Consider the following 18865-nt stretch of genomic DNA (forward strand, 5'->3'; position numbering starts at 1 on the left):
AATTTTTGTCCTTAATATTTAATGTTGGTAATATATTCAGGTAATATGTGCAGTTTTTTTTTTTAATGTTTTTAATATTTTAAAGTTGCACTTCTGTTTGTCGAAAAACAATATATTTGTTTGTTTATGAAACTTGTTTTTTTTCATAAAGACGTTATATATCACAGCGGCTAAATCTGTGAAGCCCCATACACACTATCAGTTTTCCTGATGGTTTTCTCTTCAGGTTTACCAAAACCATGTAGTACAGGGACCTGCCTGATTGCATTCAAATTGAAACGCTTAAGGTTTGACCTCATATTAGATGGTTTTAGTAAACCTGAAGAGAAAACCATCAGGAAAACTGATAGTGTGTATGGGGCTTGACTGTAGTGCATGTTCAAACTTCAATATCATAAATAATAGTGTCAGTTAGCAATAGAGTGTATCTGGCCCATAGGATTTTGAGGTTCATAAGGTAAATGGGTGACAGTGAGAGGTCTGTAACAGGATGCAAGGCGTTATGCACTGGCCACTCCTTGCTTTCCACCTAGGGTATAATTTGTCTTCCCTCGGTTAGATAGTGTTGTTGCTGATAAATTAGATAAGCAGGCTGTGAAGGAACATGTCTGCAGGACTGGAACAGACCTAGTGAGGTCTATTTACTAGCCAGGAGGCTTAAAACAGTTTAGCTGGACTTTTTGTTTTTGGACTGTGTTTCCTAACCCTGCATGGAAATACTTTTGTTTGCTGACCAATAAACAGGCTTGGATTACCTTTCTGAGAACTCTCCACTTGAAGCTGAACCCCACACATTCTATTAGGTTTTTACTCCAGGAGTATATAAGGAGCATTGAAATTTAACTGAACCCATTCAATTTTAGTTGACTAAAATCTACTTAATATTTTAGTTGACTAAAATACGACTACAACTAAAACAATTTAGATGAATAAATATGACGAAAACAAAAATGCCATTTTAGTCAACAGACTATGGCTAAAACTAAATCGAAATTTGATAATTATTTTAACACTAGCTAGCACAAAAGAAGATTGTTGGGTGGTCTCCAGGCACCACATTCCCAACTTATGAATAAAGAAAGGAGGGTTTACATACAAACAAAAGGAACTTTTAAAGTGCCACACACAAAAATAAGAAAATCTGGTTAAATTTTTTCAGATAAAAAACATCAATTACATTTTTTAAGATGGTGATGGTCACAGACACATTTTTTTCAACAGTAGGTTTAAATGACTTTTGGTAAGCATGCAGTTCATGTTATACATAGGTACAGACGGTAAATTGTTTCACAATAGGCTTAATCAAGAAGATATAATAGGTAAAAAAAAATGTGTTTCTTCCACCAACCTGGAAGCCCAGAAGATGCCCCCAATTGTAAGCCCAAGAAATCCACCAATAAAACCCAACTGTTGGAGTCAGTGGACACGGATGCTTGTGGAGGCACAGTTTTCTTTTGGAACCAGATTATCTATATATCTCCCAAGGTGTTCACCTTTAATTGAAAGCTGGTGCATCTCTTGTTTTATACCCCTGTAGTTCCCCAGTAATCTCACGGGTTTTATTGGCAAATTCTTGAGGTTACGATTGGTGGCATCTTCTAGACTGCCAGGTTGGTGGGTGTGACACATCTTTTTTCACTTAATATATCTTCCCGATGAATGTTTTTAAGAATAATTTACTATCTGTACCTCTTTATAACATGAACTATTTGCTTACTGAAGGTTATTTAAACTTACTTTGTGAAAATCTAGGATTTGACTTAAATGTTACTTTCAGTGATAACAGTAAACAAGATAAATAGAGAGGGCAAATCTCCCTAAGGGGTAAACAGACAGCAAAGAAAGCCAGACAGATGTTGTAATCCTTCTTCACTCTATTCAAATCTAAAAAAAGTTTTGCCTTAAGTTATACTTTAACTGAAAACCCTGACACAAATAAAACATTTTTTTACAGTGATATTTACCAATATATGTTTTTAGGTACTTGATGACACCTGCAAAGATTTTTGTGATGAAAACACAGCCCAGAATAAAATAATTCGACCTGGACCAGACTTTAATAGCGTAAGTTTTCTAGATTGTTTTTCAAGCATAATAAATAAATACATAAATATATAAATATGTGTGTGTGTATGTGTGTGTATATTTAAAAAAAATAATATATATATATATATTTATTTATATATATATATCTCCCTTTCATGCCTAATGCATACACACAACCATTTTTCATGACGACAAAAACGCAATTTTTTTAATTGGTTATTAAAAACAATCATGTGTAGGCTCCTGAGCATTTTTCTCAACGTGAAAAATGGGCATTAAAAATTTAGAACATGCTCTAATTTTTCTCGTTGTTTTTCATGTCGTCGAAAACGGTCGTGTGTAGGCTTTAACAACGGGAAAAAATGTGCATGCTCAGAAGCAAGATATGACGGGAGACTAAACCTCTCTGCAGCCGTCGATACTTTTGAACATCCCCTCCTCCTCAAAAAACTCCACTCTCTTGGCCTTCAGGACTCTACCCTCTTCTCTTTCTGCTCCTACCTATCACAACACTCCTTCAGTGTTACCTATACCTCTGTTTCCTCCTCTCCATATCCTCTTTCTGTCGTGGTAACCCAAGGTTCTGTCCCCAGAACACTCCTCTTCTCCATCTACACCTCCTCCCTTGGTCAAATAATAAACTCCCATGGCTTCCAGTACACTTCCAATGCTGATGAGTGATGAAACACAAATCTATCTCTATACTCACCTCACTCCTACAGTCTCTTGTAGCATTACCAACTTATTAACTGACATATCAGCATGGGTGTCACACCACTTCCTCAAACTCACCACTTCCTCCAAAACTAAGCTCATAATTATTCATCTGGCCCATGTCCCCTCCCCTGACTTCCCCATCAAGATTAATAATACAACCATCAGTCTTTCTCCTCATGCAAAGATGCTAGATGTAATCGTAGAATCTGACATTGTCTGGAACCATGAATCAGACTGAGACAGACGTGCTGTAAAAATCTTCACTTTTTAGTAAAATGGTACAATCAGAGCAAACATAGTCAAAACATAGCCAGAGTTTAGTAACCAGAGCAGGTAATCGGAAAAAGCCAGTGAAACAGGAATCCAGAGATCAGCGTAGTAGAGGCAGTAAACAGGATCAGGAACCAGAAGGGAAATCAGCCAGGTTAAAGTCTTTAACAGGAAAACACAGCACAGAGTATCCAGATATGTTGCCCAGGCGAAGGCACAGGAGATCTGATCTAGGCAGTTTAAATAGCCAGCAGGGCTAGCTGACGAGCAGGAAATGAAGACCAGATGAGTCACTGTGGAATGAAGAGTACAGGCAATTTTTTTTTTTTTTTTTTCCACCTCAGACATAACCATTTGCGAAGGAAGGTCGCGAGTTTAACCCGCCTTTCATTTGCCCGCCATATCTCCTTCCTGGTTTCGCATCATATGTGGAAATTTTTAGAAGTTAATTTTTTTTTTTTTTTTTTTTTTTTTTTACTTCTATCGTGTGTATTTTATCATATTTTTAAACATTTTACCTTTAATTCTTGTCACTCTTATACCCCCGTTTTCCACCTCCCCCCCACCCCATCCCCTGGGACTCCAGTTGCCTTTCTGACTTTTTTTTTTTTTTTTTTTTTCCCTCTCTTGTTTTGAGGCTCTCTTATATAGAATCCGTCTTTTTAAGTCCGAAAATATTTTATCAGGTATTATACCCTATGCACCCATAAGCTCCGCGAATGTCATGGAATTTTTGAACTCCATCCATTTAGACCATATCTTTTCAAATTCCTCTAAACTATCTGAATCACTTAACCTTAGAAATTCTAAGTTTTGAATATAATTCATTTTATTACACCATTCTTTAATGGGAGGACTTTCCCTTTCTTGCCAATGACTGGCTATCATGCTTTTAGCTGCCGTTAACATGTGGGGTAAGAGACTTTTCTGGTATTGTTTCGTAGGTAATCTTATCCTCTGATGCAAACATCCCCAGGGGTCATCTGGAATCTCTGTATTCGTTATTTCCGTAATTAATTGTCTAATTCTTCTCCAATACACTTTGATTTTTGGACACTGCCACCATATATGGGCCATATTTCCGATCTGCCCACATCCGCGCCAGCACATCTCTGAGGCTTCTTTCTTATATTTGTGAGCCTTGTCTGGAGTGATGTACCATCGGATTAGGCATTTATAGTTTAACTCAATTGTTTTACTATTTACTGATGTAGTGTACACTCTTCTCCATATTTGTTTTAAATCTTGAATATTTAACGAGGATCCCAATTCCTCCTCCCACTTTTTAATACATGGTGGAATGTCCAAACGATCAACTTCTATGAAATTCTTATAGATTTTGGAGATAACTCCTTTCCCTGTTTGTCCTTGACTAATTCTCTCGAGTGGGCGTAAATTTTCTGCTGATCTATGCGGCTGTGGGAGAGCCTCAAAAAAATGTTTTAACTGGGCATACCGCCATTCGTTTATCTCTATTATCTCTCCTTTTTCCTTCAATTCTTCATAGGTATTTAATTTATCACTCGTCATGACGTCCTTCAGCTGAGCATTCTTTTTTTTTATCCATTTACCGGATATCTTTTCTAACCCCGGTGTAAAATAATATGAATCTTTTATTGGCATTAGTGGTGAATTAAAATCCCATTTTTCCCTCTTATGAACTTTATCCCATATTTTTATAGCATGACGAGTGATGCTATGTGATTGTCTACCTAACTCCCTATATTTGTCTGGGATCCAGATGATGCTCCCTAAAAGGGCATTGCTCATCTGAAATTCCATGCTTACCCACCTTTTTTGCTTAGTGTCCCTAATCCAGTCTATCACTCTTGTGAGAATTACTGCTTCATAATAACCTCTTATATCTGGTGCTCCCCATCCCCCTTGTGTCTTATTTTTTTTCAGCGTTGCCCAACTAATACGAGCTTTTTTACCCTGCCAAACAAAATTTAATAAGATCGTTTGTAAAGTCTTAAAGTACTTCTGGGGTAGAGCAATCGGTAGCATCTGTATCTTATACAGTAGGTGTTTGTGATATTGTGCTTTTAGCACGACAGCGTCGCGCTGATACTCGGCGACAGGGTGCCGAGATCTCCCCGACACCTCGCACTCACTGGAATAGTGACAGCACATCCCAGCAAGCGCGTCATAGAAGCGACGGGAGATCCGACTTGGATTCCCGCCAATTCTACACGTGTGCGGCGTTTGTTATGAATCCTGAGGGGGAAGTCCCCGCCGGATTTTAAATAAAAATCCGGCATGGGTCCCCCCCTCAGGAGCATACCGGGCCCTTAGGTCTGTTATGGGTTGTAAGGAGAGCCCCCCTACGCCGAAAAAAACGGCGTAGGGGGTCCCCCTACAATCCATACCAGACCCGTATCCAAAGCACGCTACCCGGCCAGCCAGGAAGGGAGTGGGGACGAGCGAGCGCCCCCCCCCCCTCTCCTGAGCCGTACCAGGCTGCATGCCCTCAACATGGGGGGGTTGGGTGCTCTGGGGCAGGGGGGCGCACTGCGGCCCCCCCACCTCAGAGCACCCTGTCCCCATGTTGATGAGGACAGGGCCCCTTCCCGACAACCCTGGCCGTTGGTTGTCGGGGTATGCGGGCGGGAGGCTTATCGGAATCTGGGAGCCCCCTTTAATAAGGGGGCCCCCAGATACCGGCCCCCCACCCTAAGTGAATGAGTATGGGGTACATCGTACCCCTACCCATTCACCTGCAAGAAAAGTGATAAAAACACAAATAAACCACACAGTGTATTAAAATATTTTATTTTTCTGCTCCGGAGGCCTCCCCTGTCTTCTTTATTAGCTCTTTTACCAGGGGAGGCTTCTTCTTTGACGTCTTCGGGTGGGTGGGGGCCGCCGTCTGGTTCTCTTCCACCGCCGGGGGGGGGTCGCTTTTAAAAAAGCCCCCACCCCCCGGCGGGTTTCCTCCGGCGTCTTCGGCGGGGCTCTTCTTCTTCCGCTATCCCGACGGGTCTTCTCAACTCTCCGGGGTTCTCCTTCTGTCTTCGCCGCTCTCCGCTCTTGACTCGTCGCACCCCGGTTCTTCGTCTCGCTGTCCGGTGTCTTCTTCCGTGCTTTACGTCTTCTCCTTCCGTGCTGTGATGAGTTCTTCTTCCGCGCTGTGACGTCATGTTCTTCACTTCTCTCCTTCTCCCGGTGTTGACACGTCGCCGGCTCCTCTCTGCAATGACGGGTGCGCGGGTGCATCGGACCTATATAGGCCTCACAGTCCCATCATGCTCTGTACCTACCCATGTGATACCTACCACGTGGGTAGGTATCACATGGGTAGGTACAGAGCATGATGGGACTGTGAGGCCTATATAGGTCCGATGCACCCGCGCACCCGTCATTGCAGAGAGGAGCCGGCGACGTGTCAACACCGGGAGAAGGAGAGAACCAGACGGCGGCCCCCACCCACCCGAAGACGTCAAAGAAGAAGCCTCCCCTGGTAAAAGAGCTAATAAAGAAGACAGGGGAGGCCTCCGGAGCAGAAAAATAAAATATTTTAATACACTGTGTGGTTTATTTGTGTTTTTATCACTTTTCTTGCAGGTGAATGGGTAGGGGTACGATGTACCCCATACTCATTCACTTAGGGTGGGGGGCCGGTATCTGGGGGCCCCCTTATTAAAGGGGGCTCCCAGATTCCGATAAGCCTCCCGCCCGCATACCCCGACAACCAACGGCCAGGGTTGTCGGGAAGGGGCCCTGTCCTCATCAACATGGGGACAGGGTGCTCTGAGGTGGGGGGGCCGCAGTGCGCCCCCCTGCCCCAGAGCACCCAACCCCCCCATGTTGAGGGCATGCAGCCTGGTACGGCTCAGGAGAGGGGGGGGGGGCGCTCGCTCGTCCCCACTCCCTTCCTGGCTGGCCGGGTAGCGTGCTTTGGATACGGGTCTGGTATGGATTGTAGGGGGACCCCCTACGCCGTTTTTTTCGGCGTAGGGGGGCTCTCCTTACAACCCATAACAGACCTAAGGGCCCGGTATGCTCCTGAGGGGGGGACCCATGCCGGATTTTTATTTAAAATCCGGCGGGGACTTCCCCCTCAGGATTCATAACAAACACCGCACACGTGTAGAATTGGCGGGAATCCAAGTCGGATCTCCCGTCGCTTCTATGACGGCTCTGTCTCCATCGCGGCAAGCCAGCTCGGCGCTGGCTCCCGCGATGGGGCTCGTAGGTGCTCAATCTCGCTGAGAAAGAGAGCGAGATTGACACAAAATCGGGTTCACCTACTGTACATGATTTTGGGCAGGATCACCATCTTAAAAATATTCATTCTCCCACCCCAGGATATCTGTCCTGTCGTGAGTCTACTGAGTTCTGTTTTGATATCTTCCAACATAGAAACAAAATTTACTTTATATATCCTCTCTTTAGAGATTGCTATTTTTACCCCTAAATATTTTATTTCTTTTTTCCCCCACACAAAAGGGAACTCTTTTTGGTAAGTTATTTGATCTTTCTTAACTATGTTAATACATAAGGTTTCGGACTTGAATGGATTCATTTTATAGTTGGAGAGCTCTCCATATTGTTTCAATAGTCCCATTAATTTTTACTCTTGCCCTGGGTTTATTATATAATACCTTGATCCAGGTCATCATTTTTTTGCCTAATCCAATTCTTTCTAAAGTCTTATATATGAAGCTCCAGTCTACTCGATCAAACGCTTTTTCTGCATCTACTGATAAGAGTAGACCTGGAGCTCCACTATCGCTGATTTTCTGAATGGCTAGCAGTGTTCTGATCCCATTATCTCTCCCCTCCCGTCCTGGTACAAAACCAACCTGGTCGGGGTGGATCAGATCCTTCATTACTCCCTTCATCCGCTCTGCTATTATTTTGGAAAAAATCTTGGTATCGCAGTTCAAAAGAGAGATCGGTCTATAATTCGAACAAAGTGTGCTATCCTTCCCCTCTTTCAAAATTAAAGTAATGGTAGCTTCAATGGCTTCTTTACCCATATTCCACTTCTTGCCTAGGCCATTCATATACGAACACATTTTCGGGGCCAAAATATCTATAAACTTTTTATAATAAAGAACAGTTAGGCCGTCCGGTCCTGGACTTTTACCGTTTGGGGCATTTTTGATTGTTTCTCTAATTTCATCTTCTGAGATCGGGGCTTCGAGCTTATTAAGATTCTCCTCGGATATTACCTCCCACTCTATTTCCTTTAAAAATGTGTATATATTTTTTTCCCTTAATCCTAGTTCTTCCGTTGTCTCCTGTTTCTTGATTGAATATAGTTTTTCATAATATTCTTTAAAACTCTCTAGTATTTCACTAGTTTTGTGAACTACTTCCCCTCGACTTGTTTGTATTTTCTCAATATAGTTTAGACTTTTTTTTTTTTTTAATAAATTTGCTAAGTGTTTCCCTGGTTTGTTGTCCCAAAGATACCTCTCTTTCTTCACTTGTTTCTTGTTCTATTTGCTCTCTTAACTCCTCTCTTTTGATATTTAAATTTAATAAAATTTCTTTAGTTCTATCATGTTTATGTTGTTGTTCTAGCTTATGAATTTCTTTTATGAGTGTTGTTCTAATATCCTTATCCTTCCTTTTTTTTTCCGCCCCCATCTTGATTAATACTCCGCGCATAAATGCCTTGTGAGTCTCCCAGACTATGGCTTCCGAGACATCCTCTGTTGAGTTTATTTCGAAAAACTCCTCCAGTTCTGTTTTTAATCTAATTTCTACCTCTTTATCATGCAGGAGTTCTTCATTGAGCCTCCACTTCCTATTATTTTCCTGTCTCTCCCCTATTTTTAGTTGCAGTGAGACTGGCGCGTGGTCAGAGAAGGTTACTATTCCTATGCTAGAGTTATTTATTTTTTCTAAGTACCTATGCTCCACTAAAAAAAAATCGATCCTCGAGTAGGTCTCGTGTACAGGGGAGCGGAATGTATAATCCCGCTGTTTGTTATGTTGTATCCTCCATACATCTACTAATTGAGACTGATGGAGTTTTTTTTTCAATTTGTTTCTCCAGGCCATTCCAGTCCCCTGTGCACGAGACGTACTATCCATATCCGGATCCATATGGAAATTAAAATCCCCTCCTATTATAGCTATTCCCCGTTTGAACTCCATAAAATCTGTTATCATTTTTATTACATAGCGGATGGGGTTCTTGTTTGGGCAGTATATATTTGCAAATGAGATTTCCGTTCCATTCAGTTTTCCTCTAAGGAACAAGTATCTACCCTCTGGATCTGCCTTTTTATCCTCTACTATAAACCTGGTCTCTTTGGCAAAGCCTATAGCGACCCCTTTCGCTCGACTAATTGGAGAATCCCCAAAATAACATAACGGGTGAAATTGCGTCATATTTTTGCGATTTGTCTCTACGGTGAGATGAGTCTCCTGTAACATAATCACATCACTCTTTAATAAGCTGAGCTCCTTCATTACATTTGCGCGCTTTATGGGTGCATTTAGGCCCCTAACATTATAAGATATTATGTTTATCATAGGCATTTTTTTATGAGTATCCTTCTAAATATTTTAGCGGCCTTCTGGAGTCCCCCCTTCCTTTCTACTATTCCCTCCCCCTCCCTATCTTCTCTACCCCCCTCTATCTCATTCCCACCCCCCCTACCCCCCCTCCCTTCCCTCTCCCCTATCCCTTGGAGGAAATACTGGCCTCTCTGAGGCCCTTGGCTGTGGCCCTCCTTTCCTTTTCCCGACCCCCAGCTCATCCTCCTTGAGGTTGAGCTCTGATGGAATACAGAGATCGAGTGATCTGCCCACCCATATTCACCCCATCCAGCTCTATCCCCCCCGAATCTCCCCTCATATCCGTCCCCCTACCTTTCTCATCACTAACCGGGTGCAATATTCAATCATCCCCCTTTTTTTTTTTTTTTTTTTTTCTTTTTTTTTTTTTTATTTTTTTTTTTACAATTTCTTTGTCCCTTTCCTCCCTCTAGTTCTTTTCCCTCTTTTGCCAGCCTCCCACTTCTCTTATGTACCTCCCCCTCTTTCGGTCTCTCTACCATTTCTTTCTTCCCGGTGGTCTTTTCCAGACCGGTTGCCAAGCCTGAGCTTCTTCTGGACTATCTATTTGCTCTGATCTCTCCCACCATCCTGGGATCTCGATTAGGTCTATGTCCAGTCTTCTACAGAAATTTGGGGTCTCCTCTGGGAATCTTAGTGTTGCTGCGCGGCCATCTTTGCGGCCTGTCAAACAAGCCGGGAAGCCCCATGTGTACTGGATATTTTGTGATTTAAGTACATCCAGTAATGGCTTTAAAGTTCTTCTCCGAGATAACGTTTCCCCTGATAGATCTGGGAAGACCTGTAAACTAGTCTCTCTATATTTGGTCGGTTGGTTAGCTTTCATATAGCTATTTATTAATTCCTTGTCTTGATAGTTATGAAATCTAGCTATAACATCTCTTGGAACCTCTGCCCCTACTTCTGGTGGTTTTCTAATCCGGTGTATCCTTTCGAACTTGATTTTATTTGTGACGTCTTTTGTACCCAACATATGACCAAAGATCTCGTCCATTTGTTCTTGTAGGTTGTCTTCCCCTGATTGTTCCGGTAGACCTCTAATCCTTATGTTCTTTCTTCTATTCCTATTCTCCTGGTCCTCCATTTTATACCTCATGTATCTCTGTTCTCTAGATATTTCTTCCACTTGTTTCTTTAATCCTTTTAATTCTAAACTATGGCAGTCCATTCTTTCTTCTACTTCCTCCACTCTTTGCAGCATGTGTTTCATGTCCTCCCTCAGGATATTTATTTCTCCTTTTATAGAGGACTCTAGTCTTAGTTCCATGCTTGCTAGCATCTCTGCTAGGTCCCCTTTCGTTAGTTGTTGCTTTTTTTGTCTAGTTTCCATTTCTCCTTCTTCCTCTAGTTCTTCTCTCAGCAGGCTGGTAGAGTCAGAATTTGTTTTAGTACTCGCTTTATTAATAGGGCTGGCTTTTCCTCCTTCCTGTATTATATATTTTCTTATGGATCCGGGACTTGCGCTTACTCTAGGTATGTTTGCGGTCGCTCCTCTCCCTGATCTACCCTTCATCTTTGAGTTCATGGAAAGCGACTCCCTATATGTGCTCCTTCCCGGGGGGCCCGAGGTACAGCCGAGGGTGTGCTTACCTAGCGGGTAATATTAGTGTTGAACTAAATCAATCCTAGATGCGTTCTATATGCTCTACCTTCACCTCAGAAACTGTCAGGGACGTTTAAAAACACATGTATAGAACAGTGTATTAAATTCCCAGCACCCCTCCAGGGGCCGGGTGGCGTATTACAGTATAGATGAGACTGTGGAAAATACCACTGATAATATCCGTGGCAGCGTCTCCACACTGTCGCGGGGAAATAATTAATAAGCGCAAGATGGATACCAGACGGACAACCCAACAATTTTATTCCCTCCACCACTCACTGTTAATTAGAGCTGTAACCAGCAAGACCTTCTCTTTCCTCTTTAGCTGTTTAGCTGTTGTATCAATTGACCACCTGATATCCGCCCAAATCTACCACTTAAGCGCTGCACCGGTCAATATCAGTGTATGCTAGTTTAGAGCAAGCAGTAACACTAAAAATGACAGTTTTTAAGCGGGGTCAATGTGGCCGAGAAGGTTAATAGTTGTTAGTCAAATTGTTAGTAATATCCTAAAACAGTAGTATAGCAGGTTTTAATTATCACCCATCACCCAAAAAAGAGCAAAAAGCGAAAGAAAGTCATGAACAGTACCAGCAGCCTGCATTTATAGTATTCTGCATTTATAGTATTCTATAATGCTTTCCAAATAGAAAAGATCTCCATGAGTAAGCAGGGTAAAGCTACAGCTGTCCCAGTGTAGCAGCAAGCATGTTATAGAAATATGGTAGAAGAGGGAAGAAAAATAAAAGATCGCCAGGTATGATGAATATACAGCAGGTATTCCAGGATCCCCCATAGGGGGGAGAGAGTCCGTGCACCTATTCCCTGCTATCCCCAACCCGGCCCAATCAGTCCCCTCTCTACTGCGTTTTTTTTTTTTTTTGGGGTCTCAGGGAGGAGGTAGATAAGGTGGACACCTATGGATTCGATCGGGTCATATAATGTGGGGGCGAGTAGGAATCAAAACCGGCAGAGTACAGGCAATTAACCAACAGCTGAACACAGAGCTCTGAGAATGAGGGGCTGAGGCCAGCCCTAACAGACTAGTCCTTTAAGCCTCAAATCCAATCACTGTCAAAATCTTGCAGACTTCACCTCCATAACATCTCCAAAATATGCCCCTTCTTAACCATTGAAAGCAACTTATTTACTCCCTTGTTATCTCTCATATGTGAACAGCTAACAGAAAAGAGCATCTAATTCTTGATTTTTGCAACTTCCTCCTCATTGGCCTTCCTCACCACAAGCTATCCCCTCTTCAGTCTATCAAGAATGTCGCTGCCAGACTCATCCACTTTACCAACCGTTCAGTGTCCGCCACCCCTCTCTGCCAATCCCTCCACTGGCTTCCCATTGCACAATGAATACAATTCAGAACACTAACAATAACTTACAAAGCCATTTACAACTCTGCCCCGAGCTACATTACCAATCATCTCCAAATATCAACCAAATCGTCATCTCCACTGCTCTCAAGACCTCCTATCTAGCTCCCTTGTCTCCTCCTCTCCTGCTCCTCTCCTGGACTTCTTCAGAGCCTCTCTCATCCTCCTGAATTCACTACCCCAATCTGTCCAGTTATCTTCTACTCTGTCCACTTTTATGTAATCCCTGGAAACTCATCTCTTCAGGGAGGCCTATCCTGCCTTTTGCTAACAATCAAATCTTCTACTTCCCTCACCAGCTTATCTCTCTCAGTTACTACCTTTTGTTTCACCAGCCCCTTCTCTATTAGATTGTAAGCTCGTAGGAGCAGGGCCCTCCTAACCCGCTTATATTGAATTGTATTGTTGCTGTATTGTCTCCCTTTGTATTGTAAAGCGCTTTGCAAAATGTTGGCGCTATATAAATCCTGTATAATAATAATAATAATAATATACAGTTGTGCTCAAAAGTTTGCATACCCTGGCAGAAATTATTAAAATTCTGGCATTAATATTGAAAATATGACTGATCGTGCCAAATAACTGTCTTTTATTTAAGGATAGCAATCACATGAAGCCATGTATTATCACATAGTTTTTTATTTTTTGGATACTTTTTAAATCATAATGATAACAGAAATCACCTAAATGGCCCTGATCAAAAGTTTACATACCCTGGAATGTTAGGCCTTGGTACAGACACAGAAGGTGGCACACAGGTTAAAATGGCAATTAAAGGTTAATTTCCCACATTTGTGGCTTTTGAAATCACAATTAGGCCCCTTTCACATGTTCGGACCGTATGTCAGCATTTTCATCCATCCGTTTGCGGATGAAAATGGGACATACATTGGTCCCTATGTGATTGCGGGTGTCAGCGGATGAATATCCGCTGACACCCGTAATCACCCGCCTCCGCAAAGATCCGATTTTGCGGACGGAAGAAAATCCTATTTTTTCTTCCGTCTGAGGATCGGATGAACACGGACACACGGTCCGTGTTCATCCGATCCCCCCATAGGGGAGAGCGGAGAAAAGACAGGGCGGTCCCTGCACAGTGTGCGGGGACCGCCCTGTCAGCCGACGGCTCAGCAGGGATTTTACGGAGGATCCCTGCTGAGCTGACGGACACACGGAGGCGGATCATTACTGATCCGCCCCGTGTGAAAGGGCTCTAAGTGTCTGTGTATAAATAGTCAATGAGTTTGTTAACTCTCACTTGGATGCCCTAAGCAGGCTAGACCAGTGTTTCTCAACCTTGTTCCAGTCGGGGCACCCTTAAATAGTATTTTCAATCTTGAGGCACCCTAGTCCAAGGCTTGGTTCACATTACGGTGTGTCACAGAACACGTGCAAAATCGCGCTCATTCCTGACACACAGACAAATGCTCTGCTCTTTAGGGGTACCATTATATCTTAATGGTACCCCCACACATTGGAAAATGTGGGGTGCTTTTGCTGCAGTGCAATTTAAAAAAAAAGGTTGCAGCTACACAGATGTGAACCAAGGGCTTGTTCACATGTCATAAGGGCGGTAAAACCACATGGTTGAGCTGTTTTTACCACCCCCAACTTCTCCACCTTTAGCTGCAGAGGCAGCAGCTGGGGGTATTCACATGCTGTGGCTGCAACTGGAGGTATACCAATGGTGAATGGGGCTGCACTGCAACTACCCCGCAACTACCCCACAACTGTGTGCATTGCACGGTTGCGGTCCATGGCTTTTGCTGTAGAATGCATCTAAGAAAATGTAAGGAAAGACCTACTAAAACAGCTGAGCTTTATTTGGGGTTAATCAGAGGCACTTAAAATAATGCCAGGTGTGTACTGACTCCTATTTATCATGAGGTTGAATGTGATTGCTTGAAGGAGTTGTAAAGGAAAAAAATGTTTTGCCTAAAATTAATGGGCCAGATTCACGTAGCCCGGGCGCAACGTAACTTAAACGATTTAAGTTACACCGCCGCAAATTTCCCAAGTTAGTGCCCGATCCACAAAGCACTTACCTGGAAATTTGCGGCGGTGTATCCTAAATCCGTCCGGCGCAAGGCGGGCCCAATCGAATGGGGCGAGTCCCATTTAAATTAGGCGCGCTCCCGTGCCGGACGTACTGCGCATGCTCCGTCGGGTAAATTACCCGACGTGCATTGCACTAAATGACGTCGCACCAACGTCATTTGCTTAGACGTTAACGTAAATAGCGTCCAGCGCCATTCATGGACGTCTTACGCAAACGACGTTGATGTTTAAATTTCGACGTGGGAACGACGGCCATACTTAACATGGTTTAAGACAACTAGGGCTCAGCCCTTTTTACGCGGCGTAACTCGACGGAAACAACGTAGAGTTAGATCAACGGGCCGTTCGGACGTTCGGGGATCGCCGTAAGTATTCATTTGCATATTCTACGCCGGCCGCAATGGCCTCGCCACCTAGCGTCCGGCCTAGAATTGCATCCTTAAGATCCGACAGTGTAATTCAATTACACCTGTCGGATCTTAGGGCTATCTATGCGTAACTGATTCTATGAATCAGCCGCATAGTTAGAAACAGAGATACGACGGCGTATCAGTAGATACGCCGTCGTATCTCGTTTGTGAATCTGGCCCAATGTCTGCAGGGTAGACAGACAGAATAGTGTAATTATTCTGTTAAAAAACGAGTAAATACCTATTAAATTCCTTCATCTATATCACCTCCGGCGTTCTAGTTTCTGTTCTCTCATTCACTTCCTGGTTTGCATCGCTCGTTCATGTAAGAACTACATTTTCGTGTATGAATTGCGGCACGCCCAGTAATTCACACCTCCTTGAAATCTCTAACACGTAGAGAGCATCCTGCCACACAGATTTCGTTCCCAGGAGGGGGTGAGCACGTTACTGACCACCGCAGTAAAGCCTCCCTTCACGGTGGTCAGTAAAATCAGACAAGCAGGAAGTGAACAGAACAGAGAAGAAATAGAGCAACAAGGATGCTTATTATGAAAAAAAAAAATTCCTTTGCAACCCCTTTAATTCTGAACACAGCTGCATCTCCAGTTATAAGAGCGTGTGCACTTATGCAACCACATTATTATTATTATTCCCCCCCCCCCCCCCCCCTAAAAGATATTTTTTTTTTCAATTGAGTTGTACAGTTTATAGGTCATATTAAAGGTGTAAAAAGTTCTGATATGATTCATCTTTGTCTCATCACAGAAACCTGACATTTGAACAGGGACATGTTGACATATCCACTTTACCTATAGTTTTTTTTTTTTTACCACTATTACAGAATATGGATGATGGAGTGGAAATTTTATTGCAGTACCCATTTTCCTCAGCCATGATGCGCATGTCTGTTGTTGCTACAGTCATAGGAAAGGATGAGATGAATGTATACATGAAGGGTGCTCCTGAGACAGTGGCCAGCTTCTGTAATGCAGAGACAGGTATTTCTTGCTTATGAATCAGCAGTAAATATGTACATTATTATTATACAGGATTTATATAGCGCCAACAGTTTACGCAGTAATTTACAATATAAAAGGGAGACAATACAGTTATAATACAATAAAATACAAGAGGATTAAGAGGGTCCTGCTCAGAAGAGCTTATAATCTAATAGGGTGGGGCAGGTGGTACACAAGTTTGTAACTGTGGGAAATTTGCTGATGGAAGTGGTAAAAGATTAGTTGGAGACATGATAGGCTTCCCTGAAGAGATGAGTTTTCAGGGATAGCCTGAATGTAGCAATAGTAGGGGATAGCCGGACAGGTTGAGGTAGTGAGTTCCAGAGGATGGGAGAGGCTCTGGAGAAATCCTAGAGACGAGCATGGGAGGAGGAGATGAGAGAGCTTGAGAGTAGGAGGCCTTGAGAAGAGCGGAGAGGACAGTTTGGGTGATATTTGGAGACATGATTGGGGATGTAGCTCGGGGCAGAGTTGTGAATGGCTTTGTATGTTGAAGGTTAGTATTTTGAATTTAATTCCCTGGGAGATTGGGAGCCAGTGTAGGGATTGGAGCAGAGGGTTGACAGACACTGAGTGGTTAGTAAGGTGGATAAGTCTGGCAGCAGCATTCATGATAGACTGAAGAGGGGATAGCCTATGGAGAGGCAGACCAATGAGAAGGGAGTTGCAGTAGTCAAGGCGAGAGATAACAAGGGAGTGAATGAGGAGTGGTGGTTTATTTTGTTAAAAAGGGGCGAATTTTAGAGATGTTACGGAGGTGAATTCTACAAACTTTTGACAACGATTGAACTTGAGGCTGAAATGACAAGTCAGAGTCTAGGATTACACCTAGTACCCTGGCATAAACAAAGGAGAGAAGGATATGGGAATCCCACCTATTTATCAAACATGTAGTACTCACCGATATTGTCGGGGGGTGCAATCAAAAATCAATCAATTTCTCTCTTAGTACCCTGGCATGAGGGGGAATATTAATAGCTCAGTTAGTAATGCGAGAGGAGATTGAAGGAGTGAGATGAGGAGTAGACAGATAGATTTGGGTGTCATCAGCATATAAGTGGTATTGGAAGCCATGGGTGGCTATCAAGTGACTAAAGAAGAGCCTTGGGGGACTCCCACAGAAAGGGGCAATGGAGAGGAGGAGACAGAGTTGTAGGTAACACTGAAGGAACGCTGTGATAGATAGGGAGAGAACCAGGATAAAGCAGAATCTTGGAGGCCAAGGGAATGTTTGAGAAGGGGCGGGTGGTCAACAGTATCAAAGGCTGCAGAGAGGTCAAGTAGAAGGAGTATAGAGTACTGGCTGTTGGTTTTAGCAGTTAGTAAATTGTTAGTGAGTTTTAGTAAGGCAGTTTCCGTGTAGTGCTGCGAGCGAAAGCCAAACTGTAAGGGGTACATATGCTGCTTTAGGGTTATAGAGTTTTTCTATAATTAATAATTCACAGGGAAGATCTTAAAGTGAAAATATTGGGTATTTAAAGCATATCTTTACTAGGAATATTTTTTTCAAGGTATTTGTTTCCCTCTTCATAATGCTGTAAACCCCATTTTTTTGCCATTCTGTAAAGCTTAAATCCAGGCAGAAATAAAGAAAACACAAAGTAATCCATTATTTAGTAAACAAAAATATTCAAGGGCAATAGGCCAAATAAAACATGCCATACTGTATATGGTACAGACTGTCACTAGCATTCACACAGCAAAGTTTTTTTTTTTCTGAGGTCATCCTGTAACAGTTTTTTTGCCTGATGATCCTGCCAGCAGATCCACTCTTATCTCACTAACTGTAATAAGTCAAGCTTTCCAGCAATAGCAGCAGTCACATTGTCAATTAAACAGCAGGGACATTGACAGTACAGACTGGAAGAAAGAACTGGGAGACCAGCATCCTGCAGAGTTGGGAACTGGTGGTCTCCCTGTTAAACAAGACCTTGTTAGGAAAGCTGCAGTCACCACTCTTTTGCAGCAGCAGCCACTCTCCTCTCTCGGCCTGATGTGACTCCCCCTTTGATTGGTCAGCAACACATTTCCCTAGGTGAGTGTCCCAGTTGCAAGGGAGTGGTTGGCTCACGCCACCCTCCCTCCTCTGCCCTTATTTGGCATTTGCTGTATGGCACTCTATGTGAACATCACAAACCCAAAGCTTTGAGCTTGTGATATCTTCCAGGCTCCCCACCAGTCATGCCTCATTTGTCCCTGCCTATCATCCTGTATTCCCTTGTTGCTGGCCTCTGCCCTTAACTTGGATTGCCACCAGCATTGACCTAAGATTGTTCATTGGATTACACTTGCCAACTACCTGCCCTGACCTTGGACTGCACCTTCCCAGACCATGACCGGCCTCTGGACTGTGGCACAGATGCTGTCCACAGAAATCCCAACCCTTGACTGATTATTCTAGACTACAGGTACCCAGGGGCGGACTGACCATTGAGTCACTCGGGCACTGCCCGAGGGCCCCATGCCACTAGGGGGCCCCATCAGGGTTGCCAGGCTCAGTAAAACCAGGGACAGTATGTAAAAATCTATGTTTTATTACATCTGTCCCTGATATGTCCGAAACCGACATGCTTTTGATGTGAAAATCCCGAGATTTTAGCTGCCCCGCCTCTGCACTGCCTGCTGGCGTGGTGGCCATCTGTAAGCCCAGGGGCCCCATAATCTTCTATTGCCTGGGGGCCCCATGAGTTGTCAGTCCGCCCCTGCAGGTACCCCTTTTGTGATAGTCATTCAGTCTTGGTGGTTGTCATCTGGCTAGGAACTATAGCATTGTGTACTAGGACCAAGGGGGAGAAGGGCCAAATACTAGTAGAAATG

The 18865-nt window shown here is 43.3% G+C and overlaps 1 protein-coding gene across 1 annotated transcript in view; it reads left to right on the forward strand.

Moving 5' to 3' along the window:
• The window catches only part of LOC120936829 (probable cation-transporting ATPase 13A4), a 129037-nt gene that overhangs the window by 72845 nt on the left and 37327 nt on the right, over window positions 1–18865 (forward strand). Inside the window, exons 15-16 of the mRNA XM_040349528.1 lie at window positions 1981–2064; window positions 15871–16027. Coding sequence (XP_040205462.1) covers window positions 1981–2064; window positions 15871–16027 — 241 coding nt within the window. The remainder of the gene's footprint in view (window positions 1–1980; window positions 2065–15870; window positions 16028–18865) is intronic.

The sequence above is a fragment of the Rana temporaria genome, chromosome 4 (genome assembly GCF_905171775.1).
Source record: "Rana temporaria chromosome 4, aRanTem1.1, whole genome shotgun sequence".
Lineage (NCBI taxonomy): Eukaryota > Metazoa > Chordata > Amphibia > Anura > Ranidae > Rana > Rana temporaria.